At 35.6% G+C, this 15,968-nt stretch overlaps 1 protein-coding gene across 4 annotated transcripts in view; it reads left to right on the top strand.

Annotated features, from left to right (window-relative positions):
• Ppargc1a (PPARG coactivator 1 alpha) overlaps positions 1–15,968 on the top strand; it is a 638,292-nt gene that overhangs the window by 598,676 nt on the left and 23,648 nt on the right. For all 4 annotated transcript variants that reach the window (XM_013073084.3, XM_087187407.1, XM_021260219.2 and 1 more), the window contains 5 exons: positions 75–269; positions 2,067–2,189; positions 3,051–3,255; positions 7,335–7,380; positions 7,490–7,563. In XM_013073084.3, the coding sequence (XP_012928538.1) occupies positions 75–269; positions 2,067–2,189; positions 3,051–3,255; positions 7,335–7,380; positions 7,490–7,563 (643 nt within the window). The remainder of the gene's footprint in view (positions 1–74; positions 270–2,066; positions 2,190–3,050; positions 3,256–7,334; positions 7,381–7,489; positions 7,564–15,968) is intronic.

Below are 15,968 nucleotides of genomic sequence, written 5' to 3'. Positions count from 1 at the left end.
CAGCCTATGCTGATTAATAGTGTTAGCTAACTCTGGGAGTCAACTCACTTCTATTTTTTTTTCTGTTTTTGCAGAAGATAGATGAAGAAAATGAGGCAAACTTGCTAGCTGTCCTCACAGAGACACTGGACAGTCTCCCTGTGGACGAAGACGGATTGCCCTCATTTGACGCACTGACAGATGGAGACGTGACTACTGACAACGAGGCCAGTCCTTCCTCCATGCCTGACGGCACCCCTCCACCTCAGGAGGCAGAAGAGCCATCTCTAGTAAGAACCCTTCCTACTGTTTAGCGGGAAATGGAGTTGCCTCTGGCTACCCGCTGCATGGGTATGACGTAGTAAGAATAAGGTTCGGAGTTTTAATTCAGACTGATGCCAAACCTTTTGCCCAAGAACACTCAGAGTTGCAAATCCTGTGATTCTTTGCATAGAAATATTATAAATATAAAAATAGAATTCGGTGTTACCTCATGTTGAAAGCTATCTTTTGTTGTTTATGTGTGGTACTTTTTATTTCTTGATATTACTTCTGTTCATGGTGAAAATTTAGAAAAAGTAGACAACTAGAAAGAAAAGACTAAAAATTCACCTGTGATTTTAAAAAACATCGAATATAAAATGATCGAAGTTTCCTTTTTATTTAGAATAGATCATGAATATGAGGGTGAAATTTTAGCTATATACATAATTTTTAGTGGTTGAACAGAATAAAATTTTATTGTAAGGAAATATTGTAATTTATTAAATAATTCTTATGTTTGGATAGGTGGGGGTTTTTTCCTCCTGTTTCTCACTATCAGAACTTGTATAATAATTGACATGTTTGCATTTTTATCTTATGCATACAATTCTATAAATAGAATCGATAGATATAGGAATATGTAAAATTTTAAGACTTTGGATCCATGGATCTACATTTCTTATGACGATTGAAAAATAATAGCACATTTGCCACCTAAATTACTTAAACTTATGGTAGGCAATGAAGAGTGAAGTTCCTTCTCAACACAGTGCTTGGCCAGAATTCTATTAGTTCTAAGACACAGTTTACCTTCTCATCTATGGCAACCATTTGTCAGTCACCATAAATCTGATGTAGGAGCGTGCTGTATAAATTATAGAATCCCTTTATCCGGACTTTAATAATGTGCTTTGACATGCCATTTGGAGGTTGTTTCTCTCATATCTCTAAGCTTTTAAATGTTAAAAAAAAAATACCACATAGATATACAGAGAACTTAATCGTATTCTTTTGTATTTTGAGATTTCTGGTCTTCTGGAGACTCTATCAGAAGTAATTGCTTCTTATTTATTCTCTAGTTTCTCTATTTGTCAGTATCATTTGCTTAGTGCGCTGATTTCTTTATGTTAATATCTGATGATTTTTATTAACCGTTTGTTCAGTTGGGTGGGGTCATTGATGCATGTCATGGCAGGGAGGTACTTAAGAGTCATCTAGACAAATGAAGAAACAGAGATCAAGAAATAATAAATGTTTTGCCCACGTTTAAATAGCAGGCTAAGCTACAGAACTCAAAATGCTTTCTTTCCTTTCTGAAATCAGTGAGAGCAACTGCTTTCTCCTATACATTATTTGAATCAGTAAATTTGTATATTTCATTGTGAAACACAGTTAAAGCATTATGGAATTTTTCATTTATTGACACTTGATTCATTTTGATTTTAGAAGGGGAAATGCCTATGTACTCCTTTTCCCAACTTATCATTTAGCAAGGGAGCATTTCTTAACTCATGAAGTAGTGATTTGGAAATCACTTTAAAAATAATTGCTTTATTTTGTCTAAAACAAATTTTAAAATATTAAGAGTGACAATGCCAAGTCTCAAATGTAGGAAAAGTAGATAATATCACAGTAATGAGAAACTTGTTCTTACTATTAAAAATGTTTCCTTTAGCACTATTGTGGTAATGTGTCATATAATTAAAGTGATAGAATTTTATCATTATAATTAGTTAATTCAGCTTTAAAATTTCAATGACATAGTCTAATGCTTAGGAGATGCATAACTTGCCTTGCTTTCTTCTTCCCTGATGTGTTTCTAGCTTAAGAAGCTCTTACTGGCACCGGCAAATACTCAGCTGAGTTATAATGAATGCAGTGGTCTCAGTACCCAGAACCATGCAAACCACAATCACAGGATCAGAACAAACCCTGCAGTTGTTAAGGTACAAACATCAACATTTTAATATGGGAGGACAGTAATAAAGGGCTTTTGCTTGAAGCTGTAAAACAGATGAAAGATATCTAGGTATTAATTCAACTGGAATATTGCAGCTACCTCTTATTGGTGGGACAGGTTGTGAAATGGGTTTCCAAAAGCACCACTTGAACTTGTTGAAAGTAGGGAGAGTTCATTTTTTGTGTGATCTTTGGGTAATTGCAGTGGAAGTGCCACTGGATGCAATTCTGCCCACTTGATTAAGACCGTGCAGTAGCGTGGGTTACAATAGAATGGGCTGATAGCCTTGTCTTATCTATGAATGACTTTAAGATGCAGGATGGCTGTTTTGCCAGCTGTCTAGCCTAAGAAAGATTGCTTTGGAATCACTGCAAAAGATCTGTCTCTGCCATTAATTGGATAGAATGCTGGCAATGACATAATTCGGTTAGCATGCTGTATTAAACAATGTTTGTCTTGCCATTCACTGTGAGTGAAAACGGAGTGTTAAGGGGTACTTAAGAGAGTTGTGAATACTGGGCTCCGGCAATCAGTGGTAAATTAAGGTTTAAACCAGCTTATTTTTTTTTATTCACAGTAAAGTCGCTGTGGGGTCTTGTTAGTTACATGTTGCTGAGTAGGAACATTGAAATGTAGGAGAAATGAAATAAAAAGCTGCATAAATGTCATTTAGGAATTTTAAATGTAATTTTCTTTCCTTGTTCTGCAAACAATTATTCACAGCTCATAGATCTAGTACACTTAGACTGAACACTTCACTGAAAATCTCATCTCTTCAGAAAACCTATATCCATTCTGATAAGGTTCAGTTCACTAATTTTAGCTTTCTTTATGCCTTGTTTTTAAGACCGAGAATTCATGGAGCAATAAAACAAAGAGCATTTGTCAACAGCAAAAGCCACAAAGACGTCCCTGCTCGGAGCTTCTCAAGTATCTGACCACAAATGATGACCCTCCTCACACCAAACCCACAGAGAACAGGAACAGCAGCAGAGACAAATGCACTTCCAAAAAGAAGTCCCACACACAATCGCAGTCCCAACATGTACAAGGTTAGTTGGGGACCAGAATTCTGCTGGTGAGGTGGTGAAGCACGTACAGTCCACCCCATTCGTGTCTCTCTGTGGAAGGAGGAGTCTTCTGGGACACAGGTTGAATATATCCTATTCACCTGATGGGAGCTTAAGTCACAACCACAGAAAGACACTTGAAGTGTTATCTGGTCAGAGGGTGGATTGGGGCGGGAAAGGATTTCAACATCCTTGAGGTTTGTAGGAATCCCTGAACTGCTGAGATCATTGAACATATGGGCAAGTTGAGCTAGCCAATTCATTAAACAGGTTTTACTTTTCCCCTTTCAATAATGGAAAAAATGAGGCACCAAAGATTTTTTCTCTATACCTTAATAAGTAGTAAATACCATTTATGCAGCCACTTCTATTAAGTGAATACTTTTCTTTAATGACCATATGTATGCTTCCACCTTTTTATTTTGTACATAAGGATTTGGAAATTCCTGAACTTTTTGCTCTATTAAAAATATTATCTAGATTCAGTGAAACATCTGGGTTGATTTTTATTATTCCCATACATTGCTAGAAGACTGGTGCTTCTGAGGCAGATTGGGGAGATGTTAAGGAAATCTCTCTTGGCAAAGTCATAATTTTCTTTTTTTGGCTCTTCTCCCTCAAAATGCTGTAGTCCAGGGGGTCCAAAGAGTGCTTGTTGAAAGTAACTGTTGCTTTAAAATATGCCAGCGTCCACTTTCTACCTGAAACGTTGTGGTGGAAGGAGGCGTATTCTAAAAGAGCAATTATAAACATCCACTTGTGATTTTTTTCCTTTTGTTTCTCCAACTGCTCCTTCTAGGTGCAGAGTGGTAGTCCCTGACCCCTCTTTTGAACCATGATTATTTCATACAGGTATGCTGTTGTTGCTGCTGCTTTTAATAAGTATTTTCTTTCCCAGTGTTTTGAATACCCCTCCCTCATCTCTCTCAGCATTAGCATAGGATTTGAGGGATCATTCCTTTAATATTTTAAATTGGCCTTCAACTAAGTTTTCCCTGGTGGATATGTCCAACTCACTATCCATCTCTTTCTATCAGTTTGGGGAGATGTATTTAGCAAAATGGGACAAAATACCTTTGCTCATATTAGCTTTTTTGCCCCTATGAAAACTTTGTTACAGTTTTGTTATTCAGGGCACCCTCATGCTGAGGGACTCATATTGAAGGCTTCCGGTAAATGGCATCTTTCTGGGCTTGCTCTAGAAATCACTAGGCTTTTCTTTACCTCCCCTGGGCCATGTATGCATTTTCTGGAGCTGAATTTAATGTCCTGAGATGCATGACATTGTGATCAGGGAAACTAGCCCAGCAGTACATGGTCTAAACCTCTGTATTGGGGGGGGGTGTCCTTTTTGTATTTTGAAGTTTTCTAAAATTCTACTTGCCATTAAATATTACTGTAATATAAATCATGGCAGTGAAAATTTAAATAGGCCCCTGGGGGATATATTTTCTAAGCTACATCTGGATTTTTTTAAGGGTTTATATCTATGGCAAGACATAAAAAGCTTATCCCAGAACAGAACTGTTGATTAAAGGAAAAAAAAAGAAACCCTGTAGTTATTAAAGGCCTAAAAGAAATGAAACATAGCTGGCTATTAAAAACCAATAAATGCTCAACTACAGATTGTGTAAGTTATTATTCAAAATCAAAAAGTGAAAGTATATGAACAGAGATGATAAGGAAGAGGGTGATGTTCTGAAGTTTCCTTTCTTCATGTGCTGTAATTTGTTCTCATTGAATTTCATGTGTGCTTTCTGTAATATTGTCAGGTCACATACTTTTCAATTCTTTAGGTATTTTGAGGATATGTTGGTGTTCCATTTATTTATTCATTCATTTCTTAATGCATTTATCTAAAACTAACGTGATCTGATGAAAAAGATAAATTTCTGACCTCAGGGATCCCAGCAGTCTGTTTTTGGTCAATCAGTCCTTGGAAGGGTATCCATTAAACTCCCAGTAACCGAAGAACTCCATGTTCTTCCAGTGGAAAGTTTATTCAGGAGTTAGGTTCTGAATGTGGTTTGGGGGCTGCATCCTTGCTACGGCTCTCATTTCCTGTTTGCCTTTGGTGCCATTACATATGGGTGCTGTGGATTCCTCTTCTCTCATCACTCTTGGCCTCGCCTTTTCCCAACTATCAGAATGTTGGGGATCTTCTTTCAGCTTTTCAGAGAGCCTGGCCTATATGTTGAAAACTGGACTTTTATTTTCTGACTGCTTCTCTCTCTCTCTCTTTCTCCCTCCTTTCCTTCCTTCCTTCCTTCCTTCCTTCCTTCCTTTCTTCCTCCCTCCCTCCCTCTCTCCCTCCCTTCTTTTCAGTTATACAGATTGAACCCAAGGCCTTGCACTGAGATACATCCCTGGTTCTTTTCAATTTTTTTAAAAATTTGAGCCTGGGTCTAAAATATTCTAAATTGCCCAGACTGGGTTTGAACTTGTAATCCTGGTTTAACCTCCTAGAGTGCTTAGATTACAGGCATAAGCCACCGTGCCTGATTATTCAGCTTTTGATTTTCAATGTACATTTATCCTGTGAAATAGCACTTAGTTCCATATCTGGTTATATATTCTATAGAACCTTTATGAATTATACTAATTATTAGTTGAACACCATAAAAGTGGGTAAAGTTCTTCATAAATGCATTCTTGTTGAAAGGCTCATTAAATTAGACATACTCAAAAATTAATGTAAAACCAGCTCATTTATCTGTATGTACATAAAAGCCAATTAATCGATGTACCTAATTTGTAGGAGACAGCATGAGTTTCATATTTCTGGATGCACACTGGATAGATGATATACCATTCAATTGTTTAAAAACAAAACCTAAACCTACAGATGAAATATGTAAATAGGATTTATCCAAGTAAAGTACCTAATTTTAGACTAATTTGAATATAAATAATATTTTCACATTTCAGAGGACCTTAATTACTGAGGATGATTAATTTACTTTAAAGTCTGTTGAATACAATTTCTTTTGATGATGGGAAAAAGGAAGCATTATCTTGGCCAACTCGCTATGTAGCAAGTTTTATGACCCTGCAAACATCATTTGCCCTCTTTAGGTTTCATTTATTTGTTCATAAAATTAGAAAGTTTACTCTAAAGACCCTTTTGGCTTCAACTGTATAATTTTTATTACATAAATAATTAACTTTTGATCTTCTCAAGGTGGTTATTTAATGAGAACAATTGTCTTAAACATACATACATTTATCTCTGTAAATAGCATAGACCTCTATACATGTATTATGTGGATGTATGTACCTCAAGTATGATTCTGATCAGTTACTCCTGTTTACTGTTCAATTTTGCATTTACAAAATTGACAAGGAGAAGTAACTGAAATATTGGAGTGAGAAGATTCTGACTCCTCCTTCATTATTGGAATGTAGCTCCTATAGGAAGTAAGATTTAGGAAAGACTAAGAGGAAACAGTGAGCTCTTCCTACAACTCTGTAGATTTCTGAACTGAGAAACTTAGTATCTTACTTAGTTATCTAGCAGATTAGGGGAATTGAACTCCATTTAACCCATCTGGTTCAATGCTCACAATTCGCTACAATCTCTCCATTAATTTTCAGTGAATACGATGGTTATTACTTGAGCTTTGGCCTCTCAGAAATAACCTATTTTCTGGGCTAGATATAAAATTATACATTTTAGGAATAAAATCAACTGAATATTCATAAAGTTCTGTTGCCTTGTAGTTACTCAGCTGTTTTTTGTCTAAACAAACGTGTACTGTATTCCAAATTAAAAGAGAAAACATTATTTTTCTCTGATGATATGATGCAAATTTTGCATCCTTAACAGGATGGCACACTTTTAGGAAAATTCTGTTTTTGTATGCATTTTTGAATGATAGTTTACTGACACAAAAAATGTTGTTTGGAATTTCTTTTAGCATAATGGACTGTTATCTGACTTTGATCCAATATCCAGGGATTTCCTTAGTTTAGTCTTCCAGTTTTCCGATCCCGTTTCCAACTTGACTGTAGTAGAAAGACCACTCAATATTTCATAATTAGTTTCTTTTTTTTCCCTTTAGCCAAACCAACAACTTTATCTCTTCCTCTGACCCCAGAGTCACCAAAGTAAGTATTAAGAGATGCAACCATTTTCAGGAAGGGAAGGGGGTTCTAGTACATTTGGCTACAGCAACTCCATTTCAGTTTGTTTTTATAAATGTGCCATATCTTCCAGTGACCCCAAGGGTTCCCCATTTGAGAACAAGACTATTGAACGAACCTTAAGTGTGGAACTCTCTGGAACTGCAGGTAAGCCTTATATGTCACTTAAAACTTCTGTTTGTGTGTGAAATAGATATTAGATAACAGAATATGTGTGATCAATGGAATAAAATGAAGAGAGCAAATAACACTGGATAAGAAGTTATCTGTAAATACTTTCAGTTGCATATTTTAAAAATACCGAATTAAAAGTATTTTTTAAAGAGAAGACATTTCTTGTGTGTCAGAGCTGGGCCAGCCCTTCTGATATGTGTTTTTTGCTTTGGATCCTCAAAGAACCCTATTTTGGTTTAAAACACCAAAATTGTAAGGTAAGAAATGAGCACTTTTGATCTCACACTCAATAATTGTACGAAGTATGTAAGTGGTTTTGGTTAATTTCATAGCGACCTTATGAGGATGTTGGTTGTTGTTGTTTTTTTTTTTCTTCATTCTAAAAACAAATAAGTAAAGTTTAGAACTATTAAGTAGCTGTCACAAGATTATCACACTGGAAAGCAAGGAACAAATGTTTGAATTCAGGATTACAAATTGTCAGTGCTCCATCTGGAATATTTTTTTCATTCTTTGTCATACTTAATAGCATAGTGCTATCCTATATATGTCATTATTTTTATATCTTTCCAGCAAAGGAGAAAACTGAAAAAATGTCCATTTATCAAAACATAATGCTTTTATATGTTTGTGAACAAGAGTAATTTCCTTCATCACTTGGGACTTCTGAATTCCTTTAGCCAGTCTTTGCTTCACTTGAGGAAAAAGGAGCTTTAAAAAGTTGGACTAACTGAAGAGTTCCTAGGCAAACTTCTGAGTTGGTTGCAAAGAGTACTTTTGTACTAAGTGCTTTAGGTTTAGGTACATGAAGCCCAGAAGAAAGTCAATCTCAAGATGTCTGAACAAAACATTCCTTGGCTCTGGCCATTCCATAAGAATAAAGGAACAGTAAGTTACACAAAGATGCTTTCAACCAGAACTCTGGTGCCTACACATACCACGGTCATTGTCACTAAGTTCAATTTCACTCTTCGAGTTTACTAAATTAGCTCTTTATGAAAGGTCTACTACATGATTGCAAGATTTGGTCAAATGGTAGAGTAGTTCATTTCATGGTACATAAATTGTGTGTGTGTGTGTGTGTGTGTGTGTGTGTATGTGCGTGCGCAGGCTCTCACCCATATGTATGACACACAAATAACTTTATGTATACCCACATATATACACATATTCACTTTTAACCATGTGTATGATGTGATTTCTTAAATAAATTATAACTTACATATATGAGTAGAAGTTACTTTTGTATGAAGTTATATGCAATAAAGCCCTTATTTAACCAAGAAGGTCTAGTAATTAGTGTCTTTAAAAACTTGGTTCAAGAATATACAATTTATCATTTTTCTTTTGCTTAAAACATATAAATATATATACCTATAAATATACACTCAAATATCACAGTTCTGGTGGGAGACAGTCTTTTACCTTCAATTTAAGTGTGGTTTCTAGGAATTGACTCATCTTTTTTGCCCAAATAATACTAATGATATATGATAGATGGTATCTGCTTTTTGTTTATTGTTATTTGAAGGAAGAAAATTAAAAATATTTGTAAAAGGTCTGTCTACTAAATTTTTATGGTTTTCCCCAATGTTTTGTAATATCACCCTCCACAAAGAATGTGACAGTATTTATTTTAGCAATTTACCTTTATTGTATCTTTTTTATATAGGAATTTTCATATTCACATTTCATTCCTTTACATAGTATTTTACCATCTTATATAGCATCAATCACAATTGCAATGAACATTAACTTGTTTGAGAAAATACATCACAGTGCCTCTTGCTAACAAGTCCACTGGAAAGTATCTGATAGCTAGGAGTGTTCAGAAGATCCTGGGTTTGAGTTCATTATTGTTTTAGAGAGGAGGAAAGAACTTCCTCTGTATGTACCAATGCCAAGTTTTCCATTCAAGAACACTTTCAATTATTTTCTGATTATAAATATTATAAGCTTACTACAAAAATGTCAAAATATAAAGTAGTTGAAAAATTATTCCTAGTTTTAAGATATAAAGATATTAATAGCATTGTTTTCATCTATATTTTCAAATATCTCTGATTATTCTGTGTGTGAGTACATACATAATTTTGCATCCTAACTTTTAAATTAACATTTTAATAAGGAATTTTGTATCATCTCAGACTCTTTATTAGCAGATCTTTAGAGTATTGTATAATATTAGTTGGACTAGGCATAATAAAATTTATTTAATCATACTCCTATTGTGATATGTCTAGATTGTTTTATAATGTTACTATTTTGAATTAACACTACAGTGGAAATCTTTGTTCATATATTATCTTATCTTGTATCCTCAAAATAGATTCCTAATAGTTGTTGATGCCAAAAATAGAGTATAAATATCTAGGGGGTTCTGCTATATATGTTGAGACATTGCTCTCAAAAAATGGATTTGTTTATAGTCCTATTGGGGCACTAAATGTGCATCTTTCCTCTATGTATCTTTGGTAACATGAGTATCTCCATTTTTAAAGTGCTTTTGTAATTTATAACCATGTACATGTTATTTAATTTGTAGTTCTTCTACTGATGAGATTATGATGTTATAAAGAAACACTTATTTTTATATTTTTCTTGGCAGAAGTTTACATATTTCTTTTAATTGGCATTGTTAGTTTATTTATTCATTTATTTATTTTTGCTTATTTAGGTGTTTTGTGGGAGAAAACCCAGGTCCTGGCACATGCTAGGCAAGTGCTCTGTCATTAAGCTACATCTTCAGCCCATAGATTTAATTTTAAATAATTTATTTATAAGTTTTTACAGTTTAGTAGCCTACTATATTGAAAAGCAAGTAGAGATTTATGAAGAAACGTTTGTTAACACTAACAATATTTAGAATTTTCTACTCTGGATTTACTTTTGTCCGTGAGTCAATATTTATCTTACTAAAATCTTTTATTTTTAGTACTATTGAAAGATTATTGGACACATTAAAATTTTATCAACATATTTTAATACCAGCTCTGTGCTGGCAATACTTTAGATCTTGGATAGGGCACAGAAAGTGTAAGCCATACCGATTAATCTGTAGAGCAGGGAGCATAGTGCTTGGCCATAGTTGATGCTGCAGAAATATTTTCACATTCAAGACATCTGCTTACAGTCTATTGGGAAAAGAACACATTAATATGTAGCGTGAAAAGAAAAAAAATTATTGTATGTATGGTTTTGTCATCCAAAAACGATAGACCTAGAGAGTGGTTTTTGGTTTATTGTGCATGGAGGTAATAACTGTGATGGTGTACCATGGGGAAGCTGAGGTACAGCCACACTGCATTACATGGTAGAAGGATCTTAGGACTACAGGAAAACAAATAGATGAAAAGAAACTTGGAGGACACTGAAGAGGTCTGGAAGGTGAAATTTGGTACCTGCAGGGAAGATAATATAGGGAAGAGATAAGGACAAAATATTATTTTTTGATAGACATTCTGGGTGTGCATTACTATGCAATGTATGATGGCTATGGTCTTCATCTCCTCTAAAATCTTCAGTAATATATGCTCTTTGTTAGTAGAAGGTGTGACAAACACTGAGTGTACCTCAGGAGAATCATAATGGTAAAGGCTTTGTGCAAAGGGAACTGAAAGAAGCATGAAGGTGATACCATTATCCTAGTGAATAACATAGGTAATTCATGGAAACGAGTTTTTAGGAAATTGACCTCTGGATAAGCTAATCTACTTTGGTAAGTCTTAAGGGAGGAAAATACACCTGATTTTAGCACCGAGGAGTGGAAAGCAGAGAAGATATTTATGTAAGGAGAGAAGCGAGAAGTCAAGAAATCAAAAAGATGCCTGGATGCCAATGACCTTGGCATGGATAATTAAATCAATAAGAGACCATAGGATGGAATGCTTGCTTCATCCTTTCTCACTCTTTTGATTACTAGGTCTCTTTTCTGTATCCTTGATGTTTTTTAACCTTAGTTTTTTCAATTCTAAGGCCTTATTTATAACTAACAAATGAAATTACTTCCTGACTTAGAGGAATGAAATATAGACTGACATATAATATTGTCAGCAATCTACAACTTTTACATACAAAATGGCCATTTTATGTGGTTCACCCTGAATTAAAACACTTTATAAGCAGCAAAGATCCAAATGCAAGTTTGCCCTTATGAATTTTTAGGAGTAGACAGCATTATCTTAGTGAATCTGTAGAATACCTTGCTTTTATGCTCGACAAACCCAAGTTCAAAATATGGATCTATCTTCATCTAGCACATGGGCTTGATGAATTTACTCAACTTCTCTAAGACTCAGTGTCCTTATAATAACAGTACTTGCATTTCTCTAGGTCATTGTGAGGATTAAATGAGCTAAAGCATCATGGCCAACATATTGTATAAGTAAACAAGAAATGTTGACTATTTAATGACTTATTCTCAGTTAACTTTATCTACTGAGGCCATTGTACCTTGCTTCACAGCCTTTCAACTTTGACTATCTTTATCAGTTCCCTAATATTGATTTTGCCGCTATGTCCTCTGGTATTCTCATATATGAAATTATTTATTATGTTTTTGTGGCACTCCTCCTGCACATCTGCAAATATTGAGAGACTGCAAGACTACCATACTCCTTTTGCTGTAGGTGTGGTGTTTAGCAAATCAAAGCATATAAAAGGCTCTTTCATATTCTCTCAATGACTCCTTCGCTTACTGCAAATTTGGTAATTAATTACTCCATAATTGGCATTTTACATATACTAGCTTGTTGACTGCCTGCCCATTTCATTATTGAGGAAAAAGTTTTAGATTGACGCCAGCTCTGTGTTGGACTCTGGGTTCAATTACATCTGTCTGACTAGAGAGTATGTCTGTTTCCTAAAGCCTGAATTTAAAGATAGTAGTTGACATCTGTTATGTATAGGTTTCATTTCACTTGCCAAGTGTCATTGATTGGTATTGGCTGCCGGAAGCATTGTACTGAGAAAGATTCTAAGGCCAAGTCTGTACTCAGTAGGAATGTCATGATCAATTAGTGATGTCTGCCATAGGAGCAGCATGGGGTGGAAAGGGTGGAAACAGCATTCATACCGTTGATTTGTTGATCCTTATTCTACAGTACATATCTGTTTGGATGACGCAGAGGAAGTGGATCAAGCTGTTGCCCAGGGCTTCTGAAGTCTTCTTTTTCTTTATTTTCACAAATTTTAGTGAAATTTTCTAAACATTTAAGAGAAAATGTAAAGAGTCAACAAAATTCTAAGACCTCCAGAATAACATCCCTACCCCATCTGCAGTGTCTTTGGGAGACAGGAGGAATGAGATAGGAAGTTTGCTTTATTAGGTATTGCCAGCTGGTCTGACTTCTTTGTGATTGTCCTAAACTAGCACATTTTGTCTGATAAAAAAAATTCTTCTCTTTTACAGGTATAAAAACTAATTTGATTTCAAAATAGCTGTTAGTAAAGCAAGATGAGAGAAAAGAGAACGCTTTTTTGGCAGAAGGCATTTAAATCTATTGCATATGGAGATTTTCAGAGTGCTACTGTTTTTATATTTGTTGTTGTTTCTGAATTGGAAATGGCAGAGTAATGTAAGCTCAACCAGGTGATGGTTTTTACCACAAGACATGAAGGAATTTGGTTAGCGAACAAAGTGATTGTCCCTCAAATTTCATATATATATGTATATATCAATGGTTTTTATTGTTACTACTTTAAACACTGCAACAGCAATACATCTATTTTACGTCTGATTAAGGAAACAAAGAAGAGCAAAATAATTGGCAGTCTCATCACCATAACACAACTCGATCTTAGTAGTTATTCTCCTATTGGTACATATTTTTCTATATGGTTTTAATCATAGTGGAGATGTGATTTGATGTTATTTATTTTTCACTTAATGTTTTTTCTTGATTTAAATCAGTAATCAGTCATTCACCAGTTAATTAATAACTTCTTTTTGGTAGAATTTTATATTGTCGTTTGGATTTCTCACAAATAGCATAAATTTGATGCATTTCTTTTATATGTGACATATCTTGGACAAAATAGAGCAAGGCAAAATACGAATGGCAGTTGGTAGCTTTAAAAGGAAAAATCATAGCATCAGAGAAGTGGAAAGTGATTTTGACAGGTCATGTAATCCATTCCCAGGCAGGAAGAATCCCAGAAAGGGAGACCCAACAAATTTTCTTTATAGCCTCTTCTAGTGTTGGACAACTGTGGTCAGGAGTTTCTTTCATGTTTCAGTCATATCCTTTATTGTCTGTTTTCAATCTCATTCTCTTTCTTTTTTTCTTTCTTTTTGTTTTGTTTTGTTTCCTGAACTCAGGGCCTTCACACTAAGCTGCCTCCCAGAGCAACACCTCCCTTTTGTTTGTTTGTTTTTTGCTCTTTAGACAGGGTCCTGATAACTTAGGGTTCTCCCACTTCAGCATTTCTTTCATCCTCAGCTTTCTATTGTGGAAATGATATTATCCTATTATGGCTAGATTACTATCCTTTAAGCCAAAGACATCCAACCCATTTCTTTTCCTCCATCAACTATAGGCTTTGGTGGGAGACATTGCAATGCCAGGTGCCCTGCACCAGTTCTGTAGGAAAGTACACAAGAGCTAATGAATACTGTCTTCATTTTCCATTAGAAAGAGTTGGAGAATTAGGCCTAGGCCCTAGGAATGTTCTGAACCTTTACTGTAAGATCAGCATGCTTCCCCAACAATCAGGGGTGATACAAGAAATATTTAATGGAGTAAAGACAGGGCATTCCCAGTCACAATGATGGATACCAGTCAGAGTACCAGAGTGGGGTTCTGGGGGCCCCTCTGGATCTTGTGAAGGACAAGCAAGTCTTGGTAAAGAGGGGATAGGGAGTGGGGGTACGGAGGAGTTTTTATCAACTAGATACTTGAATAGCTGGCGAGGAGGTGCCAGCGGCACCCTGGGATTATAGCCTTCTCTATGCACTCTTGACACGCACTCCAAGTCCTAGAGGCCTAAAATATGTGAGTTGCATCCTCTCTCTCCCCAGTCTTCCCATCTTAGTATGTTTTTAAGGAAATTAGAAATGTCTCATTGTTTTTCCTTAAATATCCAAATTGGCATGTGACACAGGCAAAATCCCACTGCTAAATAAACTCAAAAGAAGGTTGCAGAGTTAACAGTAGATTTTGTCAGTGTCATCAACCATGACGCAAAGAGGAGAAAAGTGCTACAGAAGATGTTGGATGGATAGCAGAACACAAGAACTAAAGCAGGGGTTTCAACATCTATCAGAGTCATTCAATGAAACAAACCCCAAAGAGAAGTCCTCTAAGAAAATCACTTTATAGCACATAATGAAAAACAAAACAAAACAAAACTTGTTTCTGACTTTTTTTTTTTTTTGAATAAAAGGGCTGTTTAAAAAAGATGACTGTGGAGTGTGTGCCACTTCTCCCGTATTTGCTGCTCAAAAGTGCAGAAGTGTGAGTGATGTAGAGGTACTTGTTTATTATAGAGCACATTTCAATGCAGTAATCATAAATATTGCTAAGGTTGTGCTCTGTTGAAATATGACCTACATACTCTTGATTGTTTGTGTTACGTGATTTGTCTGACACCCATTACATTCTGGGTAATAGCAGCCATTTGTTGCTCTGCACAGCAGGCTCTTTTGACAAAAGAAAATAGGCAGCAATAAAAAAGCTATAGTCTGAATTACATTCCGCACAGAGCTGTACTGCTGAGAGTTTGTGCAAGTGTGTTAACAATGCTCTGAACTGCCTCTTGTCAGCCTTCAGCCTGTAATGGCCATCTGTCCTCACATAAATCTGTCAAAACCTGCTAAGTTCAAGAGAGAGCATGGAATATACCTTGTACTGTCAACACCAAAATGTACACATTCCCCAGAAAATCAACACGCAGGAAATAATCCAGAGGTTACAGGAGGCATTAGCTCTGTTGATTTAGGTTTGTGGAATGAAATTGAGAGTCCAGCGATTAGTGGGAAGATGAGCAAAGGTAGAGGCATTAAGGAATTGAGTACTGACCTCCCTGCTACCTTAGGGGAAGAGATTGTGGGCACCAGAGGCGAGGTTAGAGAAATACAGCTAATTCGGAGGCAGTAAGGCATTGCCGGTCCCATCAGCTGCCCTTAAAAGTTTGGCACTAGGTTAAGAGTAAAAAAAAAAAAAATACTCTGCACTTTTGTTCTGTTTTATGTTGTGTCTCAACTATGTCTGGAGACAGATTTTTAATTAAGGACTCAGTGGTACAAAGTCTTGTCATCTGTGAGATTTCTCAGTCTTGTGCTGAGATACTCTTTGATTAAAGATGCTTGGGAAAAGAGTAAAAAGTTCAGGAAATTATCTAAATTATTTTCCCCTACCCACCTACACGTGAATCCCCAA

The sequence above is a fragment of the Heterocephalus glaber genome, unplaced genomic scaffold (assembly GCF_053883595.1).
Source record: "Heterocephalus glaber isolate CG9 unplaced genomic scaffold, H.glaber_assembly_v1.0 deba00001509, whole genome shotgun sequence".
NCBI lineage: Eukaryota > Metazoa > Chordata > Mammalia > Rodentia > Bathyergidae > Heterocephalus > Heterocephalus glaber.
The sequence above is the reverse complement of the archived record's forward strand: the minus strand, read 5'-3'. Positions and strand labels throughout refer to the sequence as shown.